Source organism: Cavia porcellus, unplaced genomic scaffold (assembly GCF_034190915.1).
Source record: "Cavia porcellus strain 051 isolate PalLab524CR breed Dunkin Hartley unplaced genomic scaffold, mCavPor4.1 scaffold_12, whole genome shotgun sequence".
In the NCBI taxonomy this organism is placed as follows: Eukaryota; Metazoa; Chordata; class Mammalia; order Rodentia; family Caviidae; genus Cavia; species Cavia porcellus.
This window is the reverse complement of record NW_026947495.1, coordinates 25358956-25381382: the sequence shown is the minus strand read 5'-3', so window position 1 is coordinate 25381382 and position 22427 is coordinate 25358956. Positions and strand designations below refer to the sequence as shown.

The following is a 22427-nucleotide window of genomic DNA, read 5'->3' as shown; positions in this document are numbered from 1 at the left end:
AGGAGTTTCTGCCACATAGTTGAGTTTAGGCATTGCATTAGTTATCTGGGATATCATAGCAAAGTACCACAAACTGGAGATCTTAAACAATTAGACTTCATTTTTTTTTTTTTTCCATTCTGGAGGCTAAAAGTTGGAGACCAAGATGTCAGCAGTATATGTTCCTTTTGAGGTCTATGTCTTTAGCTTGTAGGTGACTATCTTATTCCCGTGTCTTTACATGGTTGTCCCTCTATGTAGGTCTGTGTCTTAATCTCTTTTATAAAGACACCAGTCAGATTAGTTTAGGGCTTCTGATCTTGTTTTATCTTTTTTTTTTTTAAACCTCTTTTAAAATCTGATCTTCACATATAGGCATGTTGTGAGGTACTAGGGGGGTTGGAATGTGAGCACATGAATTTTAAGGGGCCACAGTTCAACCATAACAAACATTTCTGTGTTAGAAAGGAAGAGTAAAGACATATAGGGTCTGATACCCACAAGAAAAGAGATAGTATTAAAATAAGGACAGGTGAGAGGAAACAGACCTAAATACAGGTTTTAAATAAAAGCTTAAAATAAACTCTAGAAAATCTTTGGGAGAAGTGTCATGGCTTAGGTCTGCAATGTCTCCCAAAGTCTCAAGTGTTCAGAGTGGGACTTTTTGAAGATGATTTGATTGTGGAGGTATTAAACCCATCAGTGGATGAATCCACTGATGAATTTGTGAATTCAGAAGCGAGTGTGCTATTAGGAGGTGGGGACTTGTATGAAAAGATGGGTCACCCAGCCCTTCCTCTCACCATGCTTCCTGCGTGCCCTGGCTGGGTTGAGCAGATTTCCTCTGCCATTCTCTTCTACCATGTCATTTCTGCCTTGGAGCCAGCCAACCATGGATTGAACCTCTGAAACCATGAGTCCTACTAACCTTGGTTCCTTTAAATTACAGGTATAAGGTATTTTTGTCTCAGTGACAGAAAGCAGAGTAAGACAGGAAGAAACAGTACACATCTCCTTCAGGGACTGAATTGCCTTTCTAGCAGAAAGATGAATAAAAGGGACAAAAAATATGATAAAAGCTAGAAATAACATTAGAAGAAAGAAAATTTAAAAAATACGTTTATGGTTATGCAGTAGAATTCCCCATATCAAATATTTTTTGTTAAGAGTCCATACTCTTATTCATTGACTTACTAGCTAAGAACTTGTGCTGGGGATGAATTTCGAGTTGAAGTCAGGGAAATAAGTTAAATGGCTGCCAGGCTTCATTTCAGTCCCTTGATTCCATTGATTTCAGGTTTGTCCTTGACCAGATAACATTTTCACATCTCCCAATCTGAATTCTGTTACAGCAACTGGTTGTTATTTCCTCTCAAGCTAAAGCAGCAATGAAATATTTACTGCTCCCTTGACAAAGGTAGTGTACCTCATATCTATATTAAAATAAATGATAAAGCAAATGACATTCTGTAGTGGGAAATTGGGTGTAGATGTATCTGACCAGCTTTTAAAGAACATGTATCCTTTTGTGTTCATGAACTTTAGATATAATGAAATAATCTAAAAACATCTCTTCCAAAATTACTGCATAATTTCCTTTTTTTGTTAATGCATATATTTTTCAAATGAAATGGTTAATGTAGAAATAAATTTTTGAGACAGCATCTCATTGACCAGGTTTGCACTGATTTGTGATTTTACTATCTCAGTTTCAGAGGTTTCAGTCTATGATCACCTTGTTCTATCTTTTCTAGGCCTAAGGTGATGCAAAACATCCAGGAAGAAGGGTATGGCAGGCAAAAGCTGTTCCCTTAATGCAAACTAGAAGTAGAAAAAGAAAAAGAGAGAGAGAGAACCAAGGATGGTCAAGAAGAAAAAATACCTTTCAAAGTCATACCTCTAGTGGCCAGCCTCATACAATTAGGTCCCATCTCCTAATAAGCCCATTGAGCTATGAACTCATTAATGAGTTAATCAGCTGATGACATTTGAAACCCCATAATCCAATCACCCTTCACAAAATCTTCAGCTAATGGAGATATAGCTCAGTGGCACAGTGCCTGCCTGACAAATGTGAGGCCCTGAGTTTGATTCCAGGTACCAAACAAACGAACCATCAGCTGACAAGGCAATCAAGTCCTTAACACAATGAGCCTTCTGGGGGGCCTTTTAGATCCACAATATTTAATAAAGGACTGTCAAATCATGCCACATGGGAGGAGAAGGTTAGATTCTATCTCTAAGAGGATGGAATGAGCTATACATATATTTCCTGAAAGTTTTCCATTCTAGCTGTTTAAAAGTTAGAACAAGGCTTTCTCTTTCTTTTCTTATTTAAAAGAGTGACAAAAACAGCTGGGAGGGACATATAATTGCTACAAATGGCTTCAGTGGCTGGCTGTGAGATCAGTCACAAATCATCTTTTTTTTTTTTTTTTTTTTTTGTCTTTTTCCTTCTTATCGGTACCGGGGATCGAACTCACGACTGCCTGCTTGCAAGGCAGGCGCTTATGTCGCTGAGCTAAACCTCCAGCCCCCTGTCACAAATCATCTTATCAGCTCAATTATATAAGGCTTGATATAGGTACAATTAAGTTTATTCATTTACTTTTTCAACAACGTTTTTTTCTTTCCCTGGGAATTTAATTTTCTGCCAATGCTTAGAACTCTGGGATGAATAAGCTGTATGCTTACCTAAGGAAGTTTTCTATGAGGCAAAAATTAGAATGCGAACAAAATTACAGAAATAAAGTATTGTATGGGCAGCATCAGAAGTAGATATAGGGTATACATTGTGAGAGAAACAGAGGTAAAGATCAGCATCTGTTAGTGGTTGGTATATCAAAAAAGACTTGTGGAGAATGAAACTCCTGAAAAAGAAGTACCAGGGTGTGTGTGCAGTGGGCTGGGGTGAAGAACAGTCCATATGGTTCTTTGAGGAAAAAGGGCTAGCAAGGGTAAAAGTACAAGATGTGACTGAATTACCCGGACAAGTTTGGGACGCCAAAGATGTTTTTCCTAGTTTGAGAGGGAGGGGTTGGATCACTAGGGAGGGACAGAACAGTACAGAAAGGGAAGGGTAGCAGGACATACACTATATGAGGGCTTCCTCTACCTACCTAAAAGTTTTAAGGGTATATTCTAGAAGCAGTGGTGAACAGAACAACAACATGGTTAGAGTAATTTCAGGAGAAGAGCACTAAAACAAGAATACACAGTGTGCTGCAGGGAGTGGGACTGAGGAAGACTGATTAGCCAGGAGACCTCTGCAACAATGCAAAGGATACAGGGCCGGAACATAGCTCAGTGCCACAGTGCCTGCCTGGCAAGCATGAGGTCATGAGTTCAATTCCTGGTACCAAAAAACACAAACAAAAATACAACACAAGAGATGATGGGGTCTGTCTGCAATGTATCCCCACCCCATAGCACTTTTGGAGGGTAGCGGAGTCTTTAGGAGACCCAGCCTTGTGGGAGGAAATTAGGCCACTGAGGGTGTGCCCCTGAAAGGGATATTTAGACCCGACACTTTGCTCTGTCTCTGTGCTTCCTGGCTGCCTGAGGTAAGCTGCCTCCTCTGTTATGCTCCCCTATTAAGATATGTGTCATCACAGGCCCAAGTCAACATGGGGAAGTGACCATGGATTGAAACTTCTCAAAACTATGAGTCCAAATAAATCTTTCCTTCTTATAAATTGATGATCTGAGGTATTTTGTTATAGCAACAAAAAGCTAACTAACACAGTTGAGGAAAACTATGACCAACAGGAGCATTTCTAAAATTCTGGCTGGAGAGGATAGGGTGGATGGTACTGCAATTGGTCAATAGAAGGAGGCTGAAGACACAAATACGGGCCTTCTTGTTAAAGACATACTGAGTTTGAAGGGTAAGTTCTGGACATATTCAGAGACCGTTGGATTCATGAGTCTGGGGCTCTGGAGAAGAGACTTTAAAGGGGTAGGAAGAGTATCCAGGCTTTCAAAGTTGATGCCATAAAATTTTTTCTCTTTACATGAGCAGAAGAAAATGAAGCTATTTTTTGGACTTACATAACTTCTTGCTCTCATATCAGATTCAGCTAATTTTCTTCTCTTTAATTGCTCTCTCCTCTGTAGCTTTGATATTCTCCATTGAGCTGAATGAGATGACTCAGAAGTTCTGCACAGTAGTAGCCCCTTGTAACCAAACACTGACTGGGTTCAGGACAAACTGCATTAGCTGAGAAGACATCTCTCCCTATATGTCTGGTCATTCTGTAAAATATTTTTAATAAATATATTTATTGCAAAATGAAACACATTGAAAAAGCAAAACTCTGTTGCAGGCATTAATATATCATTACAAACTAAGACAGGCTCAGAGCAAAAAATGATACTCTCCTAGCTACCCCAGAAATTCTACCACGTACCTTATTCCAATCCCCTTCTTCCCTCAGAAATAGCTGAGATTTAGAGACAACTATGGATTTGTAAATTTATACAAAGTTTTAGCTAATTTTATCACAGATGCCTATCAACACCCTTTCCTGAGATGCCCTGTCAACCTTGAAAGTGCTTGTTAGCACTCACCCCTCGAAGCATGTCCAAATCAACCTTATCCCTGTGCTGAGTGCCTATTCTATGTAGCTGGTTTGCTAAGCATGGAGGAACCCAAGAGCGTAGTATGTTTTAGAACTTGTTCCTCTCTTTACTGCTTCACTATTTACCTTTTATTTGATTTTTAAAATTTTTCTTCAACATCTCCCACTTCTTCCTTACCCTTTTATGGATTCCATCAAACTGGAAACAAAATCTCCTGTTCGTGTATTCCAGACCCTTGCCACGCAGATGGTAGTCCATTAATTCACATTTGCATTGCCAAGGAAGTTGTTAGAACTGCAGCAAATTGGGCCCCACTCCAGACCTACTGAATTAAAATATTTATTCCATCAAGATTGCCAGGTGATTTTTGTACACATGCAAGTTGAGGTGTTCTCTGGTCTAGCAGTGCTTTCTTATGTTTGGCTATATACTACAATCATCTGGAGATCTTTTCTCATTTATTATGGATCCCACTTCAAAGATTCTGATGCAGTTGGTCAGGGGTTGGTTTGGGTATCAAGATGTTTTAAAAGGGGGCTGGGGATTTAGCTCAGTGGCATAAGCACCTGCCTTGCTAGCAGGCAGTTGTGAGTTCGATCCCTGGTACCGATAAAAATGAAAAAGACAAAAAAAAAAAAGATGTTTAAAAAATATTCTCTGATGGTGATTATCTCGATTTCCCTGAGATTGAGGGACATGGAACTTTCAATGCTTCGGTGAGGAATCTAGTCAAGTAGGTCGAGTTGATTGTTCTGTCCCTGATAATTGTAAAGCCTAGATACAGTTAAGACCTAATGCTCAAAAGAGTGCATGGCAATGGTTGGCAGTGCAGAACAATACTATACTGTTTGGACTGTAAGTTCCTTAAAGGTGAAGATGGCATTTAAAATTTTTCTGGGTGCCTTATATAACACTTGTTCCTTGGTATCCAAGGAGCATTGGTTTTAGGACTCAAGTGGATACCAAAATCCAAGGATGCTCAAGTTCCTTATATAAAATGGCATAGTATTTACATATAATTTATGCACATCATCTAAAACATCTCTAATAGCTAATACAGTATAAATGCTATGTAAATAGTTGTTATCCTATTGTTATTGTATAACTAAGTACATTGTCATACTAAGATAATGAGAAAGAATGTATACATGGGGGGCTGGGGATTTAGCTCAGCGGCATAAAGTGCCTGCCTTGCAAGCAGGCAGTCGTGAGTTCGATCCCCGGTACTGGTAAAAAGGAAAAAGACAAAAAAAAAAAAGAAAAAAAAAAAAAAAGAATGTATACATGTTCAGGACAGATGCAGTTTTTAAGATATATACTTGTGATCTATATACTTGGCTATGATCTATATATATACTTGGCTGAACATACAGATGTAGAATCCATGGATATGGAGAGTTGACTCTACAATACAATCTCTGAATAATGCTTATTACCAATACGGTGTTTCTCCAGATCATCTGTAGTCATGCCCTAGTTTACAATTTTTTATGAGAAAGGGAATTTGTAAATGTAATACTTATGTCCACAGATATGCATATATACACATACAGTACTTCCCACTTTCCAAGAGTTCTTAGGGTTTTTCCTATAAATCTTCTTGAGCTTTGCACAGTGGCAATATCATAGCCAACGAGGTTTATCTGAGGCATAATTATTGTTAGTTGAAAACTTTTCCCGATAAATCCTCTTGAGGCTGATTTTGGCAGTCAATCTAGACACTCCGGGACTGGACAGCTCCTTATCCACCCCAGCCCTGGCATTCATGCCTACAAGAGCACAATATCTCAAGTATTGCTTGTATTTATTTAGTACTTAAAAAAGAATGATATGCTTATATTTGGATTTCTAAAGCCTACACATATAACTAAGTAAAACAAGTATACTTTAGGCTGCAGTCTACTGCAGAGAAAACAGAAGCAGAAGTTGTTCTCTTGGTCATCCTTTCTCATTCGGTTCTTCCACAGTGGCTGTGTAGTGTAGTAGTTAAAGGCAAGTTTCAAGAGCTCAACTCCTAATTTCATTAGCAATGCTATTTAATGTGTTTCTCAAGTTTTCTTATCTTTAATAGCCGGACTCTCTGGAGATGGGGGAAGACTGGAGACAGAGGAGGGGAAGGGGAAGTGCGAGGCATAAAGAAATGATATGTGTATGTACTAATTCCCCATGATGAATATATTTATTATGTATCACAAATACATACTAGCAAAAAAATTAAAAAACCCAAATAAATCCTTTTCTTATTAAAAAAATAATAAAATAACTCACAGAATGGAGGGACTAATACTACTATTCCTGTTTTACAGGGTTGTGAGGACTAAGTGGATTCTTATATGCAGTAATAGAGTCTTTACAACTCTATTACTCTTAGCACAGTGCTGTACCAGAGGTACTGTAAGTATAATCCCTGGCTGGGGCTTTTGTGTGTCCTCCTGAGTTCTTGGTCTTTCTTTCTTCTCTATGTGTTTTCCAGAAATTAGAGCTTTGGGACATTTGCTAAAAAGAAAAAAAAGGAATAAAGACAAAAAAGGCACTATATAGTTACCTTTCAATAGGTTTTTCGCCCACCTTCTTACCTATATGTCACTTTCTCAAATGTCATGATAGAAATCCGCTGATTTAAGAATTTGTGATTTCATAAAATTAACAAAGTTCTGAAATGTTTATGTATACTAAAAATAATACCCAATATAACTGTGAGGAATTTGTTTGAAATTTTGAGCACTAGTTTAATTTTTGTAATATTTGATCTTTCTCAGCAATGTTGCATGCTTTAACCTCCATGGCCAGGTTAAGGTGACCATGTACTTTGTCCCTCCACTGCTTCCCTTCTGCAATACGCAAAGTTCAGGGTTAGAATATCTATTTCAGACTCGTCTTCCCAGCACCCACCTTTTACTTTTCTTTACCTTTAAAAATAGGCTTTACATTTTAGAATAGTTTTAGATTTGCATAAAATTGAGAAGGTAGTATAGAATTTTGTATATCTCATACTGTTTCCTCCTATCTCACTAGTGTATATTTGTTATAAACAATGAACTATAGTTGATACATTATTAAGTGAAGTCTGTACTTTATTCAGATATCCTTAATTTTATCTAAGGCCTCTTTTTCTGTTCCAGGATCTCATCTAGAAAACCACATTGCATTTAGTTGTCACAGTCCCTTAGGATCTTCTTGCTGTAATGGTTGTCTCTCTTTTTATAACAATTTTTTTGGCTTATTCAGTATTGTGATTATGAAATGAATTCATGGATAATACATATGCACATAATTTAAAAATCAATACAGTGACCTAAATGATAACAGAGGGGGAATAAGAGTAGTGTCATACATAATTAATGTGCATTTGCTTTTATAAATGTTCACTCAGAACTACACTAGAAGTCATAAAGAAGTAGTCAGATATTTGTTCCTTCTTATAATTTAAGGACAGAAGACAAGACTCTGAAATAGTATAGACACTTTTTATTCATTTTGACATTTTGAAACAAGAGCTAAATAAATATATTCATATGGAATTACTAGGCCTGTGGCAGTTATACATGTGACAGGAGCAGATGTGTTGATTGCTGACTCAGATGTCATGAGTGGAATTGGCTGAGTTTCCTAGTTTTCTAAAATGGAGAACAGAGTACCATCTTTCTTAGACTTATATGATAGTTGTATTTCCAGAAAAATTTGTGTGACTTCAAAAGATGCAAATATATTTTGTCTTTATATGGAAAACAGAATTAAAGTTCTAATGTAATTAGAAGCAAATTTTAACAAAAGAAAGATGGAGTCTGACATAGAAAAGCCATGTGGGACACAATGTCCTGTGTTCCAAGCCACACCCACTGAAGGTCGTGGTCCCCTCTTCCCATCCTTTTGATAACCAAGGAAAGTCTCTGCAATTTTCTAAAATTCCTCCCAGGGGGCAGTACTGCTGTGGATTGTGGTGCTAGAAAAAGCTTAACAGAAGTCTTGGTTTCTTTATGTGGGAAGTGAATTCAGCAGTTGGCTGAGTATGATAGGCAATGCATATAACAACACAGCAAGAAGCCTGGCACAGAGTATATCCTCCAAGAATGTAAGCTAAGCCTGGCGTGGTGGCACGTGCCTGTAATCCTGTCCTGAAAGGCTGAGATAGGAGGATCACAAGTTCAAGCTCACTCTGGGCAATTTAGTGAGACCCTGCCTCAAGATTTATAATTAAAAACAAACAAACAAACAAACAAACAAACAGAAAAACCCCAAAATGTTTGGGATGTAGTCTAGTACAAAAGCCCTGAGTTCAATCCCTAGTACTAGGAAAAAACAAACAAACGTGTAAGTCAGTATCTTTCAGTTAATTAACTGGAACATGGTATCTTTGGCATCCAGGTAAGCATGTGAGAGTATGCAATGTAAATCAGGCAAGCACTACTATCCCTGCCCTACACACGAAATAAGCAGTGAATTATTAATCACTTACATCCTGAAAACGGAGCCCCCAGGGATGGCCAGAGTCAGAAATTTTTCTGGAGGAGACAATAGCTGTATAGAATCAGGGCAGCTGGAACATGAAGGAAAATATATTTACCCCATGAATAAAAAATAACCCCTAGATACTTACATCTGAGAATGTGGTTGTCAGATCAATGGCACCTAGAGGTTTGTTAGAAATGCAAATCTCAGCCTATATCCCAGATCTACTGAATTAGACTCTGCAATTTAATGAAAGTCCTGGGTGTTGATAGGAACAGAGAGGATGTGATGCATTATTTAACCCATTATAAAAGTTAGGACTGATACTCCAATAACAAAAGACAGGTTAACAGGAGAAAAACAGGACAAATTTCTTTAATCAACATTTTACATTATACGGGAGCTTTTAGAAATGTAGATCTAAAGGCCCAGGGAAACTGTCTATATTTATGCTTGGATCTGATGAGAATGGACAACTATATAGAAATGTGATTAGAAAAAAGATATGATGAAAGGTAATAGAATGGGAAATGCAACAAGGCCTGTCCAGGTATTCTTCTTGGCCTCTCAGCATGGCATTCCTACTGGGCACAGGGCAGCACTCCCTTTTTTTTAATTTAAAGAGAAAAAAGAAAGGGAATTTTAAAAAAAGCAGTAAAAGGGTACAAGTAATACAGAATTTCAAGAAAAAAATATACAGTAAGAAATCACTAGTTAATAGGTTACATATTGTCATCTTAGAAACAGTTGTCCAAATTATAAAATTAAAGCATATAAAGTGGACATTCATACAGTGAGATTGCAGAGAGTTCTGTTCAGTGATCCAACAAAAGCTCAGTAATATGGTTTTCCATCCTACACACTCAAACATACATGCAGTTATATCCCTTAGACCACCTTCCTTTCCTCTCTTTTTTACAATATCAATTACACTTTTTGGGTTTTATTACTCCCACAGTTCTTATTACTTTTTTTTGAAGAGAATAAAACCAAACGGGCAGCACCCCTTTTGGAAAGAGGTCTTATAATCTGCTATCATGCAAGGTAGGTCAGAGAATATTTTTAGGTTTTATGGCTGACTTTGAAAGACTAGAGAGGAGTTCTAGTTTCTCTGAACCATTTTAGGGGAAGAATTCTAATTTCTGCAACCCACCACAAGGAAAAAGGGAGAGCAGGAAAAAGGACAGGAGCAGCTCAGAAAGATCTTGCTTCTGAACCCTCTTCCTTCATATTCAAAAGACTCTGCATACTTTGGGGTGCTGTGTCCTGAGCCCCAACATGGCCATGTGTACATGCACATTTGAGATTCCCTGGACTGCAAAACCAGCTAAGGAACTAGAAGGATAAAAAATGATATGCTCTGTTTTGGGTAGGTCTGCTGTAGACCTTGAGGGGTGTGTGTGTACAAAAGACCAGCAGAGCTACAAAGTCTATATTGCTCAAAGAATCACAGTAGGTGGTTCCAGACTATCTACATCAAAATGTGCATGGGGTGGAGGAGGAAAAGGGGCTCAAACAAAGATTCCTAGTCAGACTTCAGATCTACTGAGTAACAGTTTCGGAGAGCTGAGTCAGAAAAGGTATTTAAACAAACAGAAGGATGAATGATGGAGATTTAGCTCAGCTGTAAAGTGTATGCTTAGTCTGCATAGGGCCTTGAGTCCTGCCCTAGCACCACTTTAAAAGAAACCAAACCAACCCAACAAACAAATAAAACAAACAAAACACCCTCACCAGATAACTCAGAACAGGGAGGGGAAAGGAGCTTCACAAAATCCACCCAACGTCTCAGCCCAGACCAGGCACATCGGTGATGATACCAGAATCTCTAGCAGTCCTGGAGTCCTGGGTGTTTTTGTTCTTAATCCCCAGGTGATTCTTGGAGGGACATTGACAGGAGGATCAAATGGGATAAACCTGGGGGGGAGAGGGGAACCCATGGGTGGGAGAGCGGAGTAGAGTGGTGAGTTCTGCACATGTGTCTGAAAGATTGTCTGCTTTCCAGAACAGAATCAGGATTGAGTAGAAATTTTCATTGTTTTTTAGCCAAGTAATCATTGCGTTTTTCTTTTTATTTTGCGGCAAGAAAAAAGCTTTGAAATGACCTTGTTCAAGTCTTTCAGTTTCTAGTCGAAGAAATTAGTGATCAAAAAGGTAAAGCAAGCCAAAGTCAGTTCAGACTAACAACAATAACGACTAAATCAAATGAGGCCGTCTCATTGCTGGCGATGTTTGCACTGCACCACAAAGACATTTACATCCCACCCTGATTTTTATCATCAGCAAAATCGAAATGAGACACAAATCATTATTGTTTTTATTAAAACAGGGTGGGTTCATTTAAGGAATTGGTATTTAAGGTACTCGGATTAAATTTGGAGACTGATATGCACCTAAAGATGAAATCTAGATTTTAGAGCTTGGATGTTGAGTCCATGAAATGCAAGCTCAATTTATTAAACGGCCAGGTTTCTCGGCGCCCCTCGGGTTAGGAGAGTCGATATCCGCCCGGTGCGGGCTGAGTTGCGGCCTCGCTGGGGAAACCTGCCCGGCCACGCAAGGGTACGGAGCTCAGTGCACTCAGAGACCAGGACGTCCCCAAGCGCTGGGGCACACGGGGAGAGTGATAGAGGAAGAATCCTGGAGAACAGATCCTACCGAGAGGGGCTCCTGACCTGGAGGGAACCGCGCGGGAAAGGCCCAGGGATCTCGCAGCGGGCCAGCCTTGCGCCCCAGGGGTCCAAGACATGCTCCATCTTTTGGCTGAGTTGGCGCTCCAGGGAAGCCGGGAGGCGAGACCCAGCTCTTAGAAGGCGAGAGACCGACAGTTCGCGGAGCTGACGGCGTTATCTCGGGACGAGTAGTGAGAGTGGCAGCCCAGACAGGCAGCGACCGCGTACAGCCCCTGAAGCCTGCGCGACTTCGGAGGAGAAAATGCCAAGCGCGGGGCGCGGGCCAGCCGCCTGCGCGCGGCGCTGACTTTGTAGACCGTGGAGGAATGGAGTCACAAGGGTTCCTACTGGGGACCGCTACGCGTGGGGCGTGGCCCTGTCACGCCCTCCGGAGCCCTGTCCGGGCCGCCCGCTGAGCCCCACGCCCTCCTCGGTCCCCCCAGTTTCTGCAAGTCTGGCCCGATCCGGAGCCTCCAGCCCCACCGGCCTCGGCGTATGGGCCCGGGAGCCTCGGGGCGGGTCCCTCCCGCCCGCACCTGCCCCCAGGGGCGGGGCGCGCGGCGACAGCTCGGCCCCGGCCGCCTCCACCCGCCGCGCCGGCCCCGCCGCGCTCGGACCGGCCCCGGCCCCGCCCCCGTGCACCTCCACGCCGCCGTGGCCGCCCTCCCGGCCTCCCGCTCCTCTCCGACCGTCAGTCCATCCGTCTGCCCGGCGGATCCGCGGCGCCTCCCACCTCGGACTCGAGTCCCCACCGCGCTCGCCGCCGCCGCCGCCGCCGCCGGGATCTGCAGCCCGCGCCATGGAGCCGGCCTCGGGTAGCCAGCGCCGCAGCCCGCCCGGCCCCGCGGTCCCGTCGCCGCCCCGGGGTCACGCTCCCTCGACCGCTGCCCCCAGTGTCGGCCCTCTGAGCTCCCCGGCCCGCGAGCTCGAGGAGGAGCGGCCGCCGCGGATCAGCGAGAGCGGCCAGTTCAGCGACGGCTTGGAGGACCGAGGTGAGCGGGCGCGCCCCGGCCCGGCCCCTTCCCCGCGCCGGGCGCGCCTCTCCTTGCTTGCCGGCTGGACCAGCCGAGGCGCGCGTGGGCGTGGAGCCGGGGCTTCCCCGGACGGCGGCAGACGGGGGATGCAGCCCCACCTCCCGCGGCCGGCAGGCGCTCCAGACCCGGGGAACCCAGCTACTTCGAGCCGGCCAGACCTGGGCCCGCGCGCTCCTCCTGGCCAGCCCCAGCCCCGGCCTCATCCTCTCAGCATCCACCAGAAAAGTTTGAGGGAGCCGGCATTTTTTGCCTTCAGTGTCGAGCGCTCCTGGGGGACTGCGGTCCCTGCACAGCTCAAGGGTCCAGGGCTCGATGCGTTGCCCTTTGGGGCTCCCTTGCTGTTACCCGCCGGGGTCTCGGAAAACTTCCCTCGTAGGTTTCACCTGGAGGTGTTTGTCGGTGACCTCCAGGATTAGCAGTGTAACCAGCACTACCGAGGGTACAATAAGAGGAAAGAGCCAGGGCCCGGGATGCCTCTGGACTCCGTGGCATGGATCCTTGCGGGGGGTCTCAATCTCAGGGGGCACTGCCTGGCGGTCTGATGATGAGGCCAGAGGGCTGGGGCGTTTGGGTTGGGGCCACCGAGGTTAGATGCCACTGAAACCTGGTGGTTTTTGGAGAATGCATCTCCAGCCCCTTGGGAATCCCTCCCTGGACATGGGCATTGTATCCTGCAAATAGCGGTATCCGCAGGGGCTGAACTCTACCTCCGCCCCAGCATGGTGCCCCCTTTCAGTGGTGTGCCTGGAAGGGAACGGGAGGACAGCCCTGTTCCCGCGTTTCTCTTCTCTTCACATCCACCCCTCCCTCATTCCTTTTGGCTTGGATTTCTTGAGGAGGAAACCCTGTTCTTGGCTGCAACTACATCCTTTCAATTTTTTGCTGCTTCCAAATTGGACCTCTGGAAAAGAATCAGTGGCTATATGTGACCCCCTCCCCACCTTGGCCTACGCGGGATCCTAGAAGCCAGGCCCTACACTGGGAGCTGGCTCTTTGCACCTCCGCCTCCTTTTCGTGAAAACTTTATTTTGTCGGCTGTGGAGGATTTATATATTTTAGTCTTAGCAGGTTTTGTCCTATTCTTAGTATCTCCTGCACATCTTTATTCCGGTTTCGTGTTCGTGTGCACGATGTCTTTCTCCTTAAGAATTCTAAAGTGTAGCATGTGAAATAGAATGACATGGAAACAGCGATTCCCAGAGAGTCGGCAGAGATGCTCTGCGGGAACTGGAGCTGTTCCAGTTTCAACGAGTTCTGCGCCCGTGTTGCGGTTTCTCCCGGCTCTCTCACAGAACTAGATATCCTTTGAGAGCCCAAGATAGGTGACATCGACCCCACCCAACAAAAGCTGTCATTTTACATAGGGGGTGTTAATTACCTTTGCCTGCCCTGTAACCAATATTGTAAGAGTTTAAATATTTATATTGAAGAAAGACACAAGCCTGGGTTGGATTGAATTTTGCAGCATTGCGGGTCATCTGTAAGACCTGGCCTGTCTCGCCCCACCCCACAAAATGATACAAGGGGAAAAAAAAGTGCTAGAATGAGTTAATATTCAGCATTATTTTGCAGCTCATGCTCCAGTGTAAAAAGCTCTTCTGAATTATTCTTAAGGTTGTTAGCCAGTGTCAACTGAATTTCATTTTCCATTATATTGTACTCTGAAAGCATTTGCTGTTCCTAAACCATCGCTGCGCTGCATATCCCACACACAGAGCCTCTGTTAGGATGGGTCCTGTCCCCCAAAGAATCCCAAGCCATGTGCTATTGAAAGTGAGCCGAAAGTCAGTGACATTCTTTTGTTTGATCACTCCTGATGGCAAAGAGTTAATGAGAAATTAGCTATTTTGGTTAACTAAATCAGAATGTTACCTGGAGTGGTTTATTATAATATTTTGTTTTTCCTTGTATCGATTTTTGTCAGCCCTTGAAAACGGCTCTGGTGCTGTGACCTCTTTCCCAGTGGCGGGGAGAATTGAAGGGAGAGGATCCTCAGCAGTACCTGCTGTGCGGCTCTTTTGTCTGGTCCCTCCAGTCCTGCCAGGCCGGCTTTCTTCTAGGTCTAAATACCTATAGTGCGTGTGGGGGATGGGCACCCTCGGTATACACCTAAATTTACCATTTTCTTTTGTCCTAGCTTTCTTCTGACCTATTAACACTCCACTCACAGGATTGTTTTATATTCTGGTGTTTGGGATTTTGGAGTCATTTTTCTCTTAGGAGTAGCCTGGGCTGGTTCTGAGAAACCTTGCTAGCTCAGGATATCAGTATCTACAGTGTCATTTGGTTGACCCTGTATTTCAAGGAGCAATAGCTCTGTGGTTTGACTTTTAGGAACTAAGGCAAAACACAGATGTAATTTGTGTTCATTCCACCACCCTTTTATGCCCACTTTTCTCCCCAAAAGTGTTCGTGCATGATTCTGTCTCAAACCTTAGGTGCCATTTAGCCTTAGAGAGTGACAGACTTCAACACTTCCTATTAGCTCCTCATCTAATACATATTCTTTTTTCTTCAGAGAATTAAAGCTAGGAAAAAAGCAATGGGGTCTAGTTTATACTAGTATGGAAATGACTGATGACTTAAACATTCCCACATATATCTTTGTTTCTGCCTCCCCGCTCCTCTAAATAAGCGATTAGTAGTTCACTAATATAAGCCTGTGTTTAGTATTGCTAGGCTCACATTACAAATATGAGAAATTTGAGTGAGGCTAGAAATTCAGATGTGGAAATCAGCTATGGTAAGGAGGATCCAGCCCTAGATACAAACCTGAGACCTCTCTTAACTTTTTTGGGCTGTTCTGCCTTTGAAGGCCACCTCACTTCCACCTTTGAAGCACAGCTACTTACAAACTGTAGGATACCTTACCCTGTCTTTGTGGCTTGTGCATGCACGTACATCCTGTACAGATGTAGAAGCACCTGTTTGTGGGCCATTTATTGTGAGCTGGGTCTTCGGTGATGATCATACTCCAGTTCCCTTTGAAGAGTAAAAAGTTTCCATTCTTTTTTTTAAGGCTAGTCAAGTGAAGCAGTGGGAGTGGAGAAGGAACAAAGAAATCTGTAACTGGTTGTGATCAATTAGTTGTAAACACCACTGCACTCAGACCAGCCAAGTTTTCCATTCATGGCCACATTTTTAATGAGAAAGATTAGCAGATTGAATGGAAATGGAAGTCCTTCTTCTTTTGAGTGGTGTGTCTATTGCAGTTACTTTTTTTTTTTAATTTTAAATCCCATAAGGGAGGCACATTGCAGATCAGATCTTCAATGAGGAGACAGAGGAGGAGCCTCTGTCTGAATACTGCATGTCCAGAGTGTAGCTCCCACAGCTGCCATCCAAATTCCTGCCTGCACTGCTGACCCAGAGTGAGTGAGGCACATGGATCGGTGCGTGGTCAGGACAAAGTGATCGAGTGCATGATCAGAACAAGGTATATCTGGAAACCAGCTGGCTTTGGGAGGAAAAAGAAATGTTACATGGCAGAAAGGAAACCTAGGTTATGATTATCCTTTGTGGAAAATTAAATCTACTTCTAAAAGGGGAACCTTGTAAATAAACGTCTCTAGTGGATAAATCTCTTGAAATTATTGCAGTAAAAATACCTTATAAGTGAGCCACTTGCCTGAGTCTGTAGCTAGATATTGTAACTTCACTTCTGAATTTTTTTATCATTTGGAAAAAGAAATTAAATTATTGAGGTATATGAAATCTGTTTATTCTAGTTTATGGCTCTACACAGGAGGGTTATGGTATTTAAAAATTAGAGTGGGATATTTTTTAGTAACTAAGAAAGAAACAGACAAAGGGACACACTATTTTCATTTGAAATTGTCTGTACCTAAAGTTAAGTTTGACATGAGATATTTGTCTTTTTTTCTGTCTGACTGCATGCATGAAGATTTAGGAAGACTTTTACAGTGAGGTGGTGGGGATTGTATTATATGTACTATTTGGTTTTTCATTTACATCTACTGTTGGATCCAGCATAAGCCCACAGATTTTGATTGGTTAAAAAATCTGGCCTATGATCTGGGCTCACTAAGCTCATGTTCCTACTGGATGTTAGGGATGTGTTCAGTGATGTTTCAGTCTGGATAATAGATGGAATTGAGACATTTCAGCTGGATCCTTGTTATAATTTTTAAGAGGATGTAGTTTTTGGCGTTTGTTGGGGCTCAGAAAATAATACCCCAAGGCACATTGGCATGCAGAGTATACTCTTTTGACTCTCTTGCTCACTGTTATCACCCAAGTTCACATAAACTAGAATTTTTCTTCCCTCAAGTGGGTCATAGAAACTAGAACTTCTCTGCACCTGATAGCCTTCATAAAACTTGGAAATATTACTTTAACCTCCCCAACTTTTGTGTGTCCCAGCTGATCACAGAGAAATTTTCTGACCAACTTTGTCTAATATCAGATCATAAGGCTTCATTCCAAAAGAAGTCCTGTCCCCCTACCCAAGAAGAAGGGATGCCACACAGAGACCAAGACGAATCTGAACAAACAGGCCTTACTGAGTTTGTCTTCTCGGTTTATTACCATTCACTCACAACCGTTTGCTCAATCACACAACTACACAGTTCTCTACTTTTCATCAAATCTATACATAAAAATAAAAGAGCTTTCCCTGAGTCTTTGGTTCTTTATTTCTGAAGGCTCCCATGTTACATAGAACTCTGATTAAATCCATTTGTCATCTTTTCTCTCCCCTTAATCTGTCTTTTGTTGTACATGTGCTGGCTATATGCCTTATAGGTAAAAGAAGGTACCACATCCTTTTGGCCCCTATTACGATTAGAAACTTAGTGTGGTAATAAGTCAGACAAATGAAATGATGGATAGGTGTGCTGGCTTTAAGATGAGAGTTTAAGCTTTGACTACCAGATCCTTCATTATTTGGCTGCTCAACTTCTGAAGAGAATATTCAGGACTGTTTTGCTAAAGCTGGTATAATAAGCCTCTGATTTATTCAGAGCACATGACTTAAAATTTGATTTTCTGCACAAGAAAGAGATGCCATATGTAATTTATTTTCAAGGGAGAAGAAAGAAATATAAATCAAGATCATACTGAAGATATTTTATTCTTTGACCCCAGGCCATAGAAGCTTGAGCATTGCTTGGAAGTTGTTGTGCTTTTCTGTCCTTGTCATGGACTTTCAGTGTGCGGAACATAGGAGACAAAAATAAAATCTGGCCTACACATGGCCTACCTAGGGCACCACCTCTGGTTTTAGCAGGTTTACTCCACTTTAATATCCCGAGGTTTTTTTTTTTTTTTTTTTTTTTTTTTTTTTTTGAGTGCTGGTATAAAGGGAGGAGGGGAGAAAGCATAGCATCTCATTTGGGCTCTGAGGCTGTTGTTGGTTATGGTTAGGGGAAATGTCCGTGTCTTCTTGTTAGTTGCCAGGGGGCAGAGAAGGGGTTTGCAGTCTGATTCCTTGCTTTGGGAATTACTGGAGCTGTGCCAATGGATCTAGGCCAATCAGTGCCCATCACTGTGGAGTTCAAAACTCCACTGAGTGTCTTGCTTCTTTCCTAATGGAAGGGCCTTGTTGGATGAAGCAGCTCTTAACCTAAGTGGCGCAACTTAGTGCAGGGTCAAGAAAGTGGCCCAGTGTGACATGACAGGGAATGGTGTGGTTTGTGGGGTTCTGAAGAGGATAGCTGCTTCACCCTGCAGAAATAAATGCCCCCTATTGCCAGAACCTGTGCATTTTCAAGGGATGCCAGAAAGCTTCATTTTCATGTGAAATCTCCTAATTGTGAAAACACAGTGGGGGCCAAACAAAACACATCTTGGTTCATGGTCTGTCAGTTTGTGATCTTTGGGTAAGAAATTGTAGCTCTAGCAGTGGTTTCTTAGGAAGAAAATGTTTAATTTCCTTTTCTCCTTGTTTCTGTCAGGCTTGCTAGAAAGCAGCACCCGGCTGAAGCCTCATGAAGCCCAGAACTACAGAAAGAAGGCATTGTGGGTGTCTTGGTTCTCCATTATTGTCACACTGGCCCTTGCCGTGGCTGCCTTCAGTGAGTATCAGGAGTCTTGCTGATCAATACATGCCTGTCTTATTCTCCAACCCCTCTGGGATACGCTCTTGCTTTTAGTTGACTATTATTGATGAGTAAATTTTTTTAGATGGTTGGATAGTCAGCATACTTATAAATTAGTAAAATGGCTTCTCTGTGGAAAGAAGAGATATTATGAAAAAGAAACGGAGAGCAGTCCTGAGAGCTTTGGCTCTCATCAGTATGCAGGTTTTGTGGAAGCCGATTCTGGCTGCCAGATGAATAGTGACAATATTCTCTTGGTGGATGCCTTCAACTTGGGCTGACATGAAATAAATATATATCCTTGAGATTTGTGTTTTGAGCCTAATGGAACAAGATTAGTACAGTATCGCAGTGAGCCCTCTTCTCTTTTTCCCTATTATATCTTGTGTAAGGTTTACAATAAAATCACATGTACATTTTAATAAAAGAAAAACAGAAGTTTCTTCTCCCAAGTTTTCAGAGATCACAGAAACAAAATTTTATTGCAATGAAGGAAAAAAAATTTTTTTTGAGTTTTTCCTTTTTATCGGTACCGGGATCGAACTCACGACTGCCTGCTTGCAAGGCAGGTGTTTATGCCACTGAGCTAAACCCCCAGCCCCCAAGGAAAAATATTAAAGTAGAATAATTTCTGCTTTGCTTTTTTTCTCTAAATAAAAAATAAAAATAAAAAAGGTAACTCTCTCTGCATGTATTTTGCAAGTCCTTTCCATTAAAAGAAATAGAACAATATTTCAAAGACAGTCCTATTTGGAGATTAGGAAACCCTAAGGCATATGTTTTCTCAGCTAACATTTGCAGTCTATGGAAATATGCATGTGCCTTTTATTCTTATTAACTGTGCAATGATTTATAAGCCTAAGCAGTGACAGCTACAGCTCAACCTTGGTAGCAGTCTTTTTTTTTTTAATGTTGCATGAAAGAGCCAGCATATTTTGTGTATTTTGTGATAAATTTACTACCTAACAGATACATCTATATTTTAAGTAGTAAGCATTGTATAAGTGTCTCACAGTAGGAGGAAAAAAGATTTGCCCATTAGAAGATATGACTGTGTGTATGTTGTTTAAAATGCTGTTCTGCCAGGTTGGCCCTGATGCTGGAAGTTGGGATTAGGTCCCAAGAGGGAATATTAGAATGAGGCCAAATGCTTCCTACAAAGCTAGGCATATATTACTTGAAGCAAATTATATTGGAAACAGTGTGCCATATCTTAGTTATAAAATGCCAAACATTTCACTTCACCAAATATTCATTATGTATTTCATGCAGAAGGAAGCCCATTTTGGAGAATAAATAGATGTCTAATCAAGGGGCATTCTGATTTGTGAAAATATTTACTCCTTTTCCTCTCATCCCCTTTTTACTTAATGGTTGAAACAAGAATAACAAGCCCATTGATGTCCCTTGAGGGTAATTTGGTTGTTGTAGCTGGTGGGGACTCTGGATCAGACACTGTAATTTACATATGTAAAGAAAGAGGAATGGAAGGAAGGGAGATGATTTACAAACAGAATAATAGTTCCTCAGACATGTCCCTGTGCCCAATAAAGCTGTTACGACTTTGACTTTATCGTGTGGGTGTTTGAATGGGGACCTGACTGTGAAGAAATCATGAGCAAGTCTTTTCATTAGGAGAAAAATGTAATGTTCAATGCACTTAAATCTCGTAATGGGGAAAAAATATGAGGAAAGTTTTGTTTCACATGTTATGCCTAATCAGGTGGATTACCTTTGGAATATTGTTCCGTTTCCTTTAATGGAAAGGACTTGCAAAATACATGCAGAGAGAATTCCCTTTTTTAATTTGGATAAAATAAGCAAAGCAGAAAAAATGGTAGAAATCATACAGAATTTTTAAATAAAGTAAGAAATAACCAGTTGATAAATTATATATTGTTATCTTAGTGTCATTGTGTGTCTGTCTACTTTTTATGCTTTGATTTTGTAACTTGAACAACTACTTCTAAGAATGTTGCTTTTTGTTAAGGGTTTCCTTTTCTTTTAAAAATGATTTTAGTTACATTAAGTTTAATTTAAATTTTCTAACCTCTTGCCTATAAAATGTTGATGTCAATCATATAATTTCATGATGTACAGTCCATTCAGTTCTTTTTCAACTTGCTTTCAACTTATTATGGTTTAAACTAAAATATATATAAGATGAGTTATATTTTTTTCCTGGCTTAACTATAGAGTAGCTTCATTTTGAGTAAATGTGTGTGTTTTGTATGTTAAACCCTTGGACTGGTCTCTGTTGTTATGGTTGTTGGTGTTACTCTTTAGTTTCCTAAACATATTTATAATGTGAAATATTTAAAATCTTTACTGAAGTATCATTTCCTTGTTGACAGACTTTTATATAATCCTTTTTCATAGTTATGATGGAAAAAAAAATAATAGGAATTAAACAATATAAGTTGACTTTTGAAATTTTATTTAAATTGATGTCTGAAGGAAAACTGTACATTTCAGAAATGGTAATAAATTTTTAGAAAATGTTAGCATCCTCTTTCCCCTCAAGTCTTACTTTCTAAGGAAAAGGTTGACAGAGAGATGGATGAAATAGAAAACTGTGGCATGGTACACTGCTGCCTTTTCCAGGGAAATTATCAGGTTGAAGCAGTTAGTATTTTTAAGAGAACTGCTTACAGGTGATATCAGCTTTGGTGTTTCAGAGGTCTTCAGAGTATGTGTTCCTCTGTGCGTGCATGCGAGTGAGTGTGGGTGTGTGTTGGGAGGGTGTTAATCATGGTGAAAAGACGTAGACTGTCTCTGTGGTCATGTCTTTTTGACATTATTAGTTGGTAAAAATAATTGGAGACAAGTGAGGCATCCATCATTGCTTGCAGCTGTTTCAAGACTGTTAAATGAATGAATTGAGAGATTTAAAAAAACTTTTTAAAAAAGTTGTTAGGTTTTAGGAAAAATTTTTTTTGAAAATGATAGCTGGGCTAGGTGGTGCACACCTGTAATCCCAGTACCCTAGAAGACGAGGCAAAAATATTGCTGTGAATGCGAATCTAACCTGGGTGACATAGTAAGTTCAAGGCTAGCCTGAACTACATAGCAAGAACATTTAAAAAACAAACAAGAAAATGATACATTTCCCCTAAATGTCATTTAGATACTAGGCTTAGGTCTCATTTATTTTACAAGCAGGTGCAATTTTGGGACCTCTCTTCCAACTTTATGGACATGCCTTGCTCAAGGTAGTACCTGGGAGATGAATGCCCCAGAGTCAGTCAGAATTCCAGTCTTGATCCACTCAGCTGCCATTTTCTGTTTTTTTGTAGGTGTTTTTCTATAGGCTGTGTCTTGTCCAGTCATTCATTTCTAAAAGACTGCTAAGACTAGCTTAAATTAGCATTATTATTGAGTTATTTGTGATAAATCATGTGTGTAACTGTGATTGACATTCTCATATCTGGTATAATTTGAAAATTTAGATAGACCTTCAAAATTGTGACTTGAAAGTGCATTAACTAGGTTATAAACTGTTTTTGACAATAATTTGATAACGTAGTGATTTTTGGACCTGTTCAAGAACTGATATAAAACCATATGATAGAGGTGGGTATGGTCTTGCGTTCTTATAATCCCGGCACCCAGAGGGAGAAGCAGAAGAATCACCATGAGTTCAAGGCCAGTCT

The 22427-nt window shown here is 41.2% G+C and overlaps 1 protein-coding gene and 1 pseudogene across 1 annotated transcript in view; both read left to right on the top strand.

The window, feature by feature from the left end:
* Positions 1-6163: 6163 nt before the first annotated feature.
* On the top strand, positions 6164-6294 carry LOC111754205 (U4 spliceosomal RNA; annotated as a pseudogene).
* A 6005-nt stretch (positions 6295-12299) lies between these two features.
* Positions 12300-22427, top strand: part of Tmem163 (transmembrane protein 163) — a 250356-nt gene continuing 240228 nt past the window's right edge. Inside the window, exons 1-2 of the mRNA XM_063258976.1 lie at positions 12300-12673; positions 18631-18750. Coding sequence (XP_063115046.1) covers positions 12481-12673; positions 18631-18750 — 313 coding nt within the window. The 5' untranslated portion in view covers positions 12300-12480. The remainder of the gene's footprint in view (positions 12674-18630; positions 18751-22427) is intronic.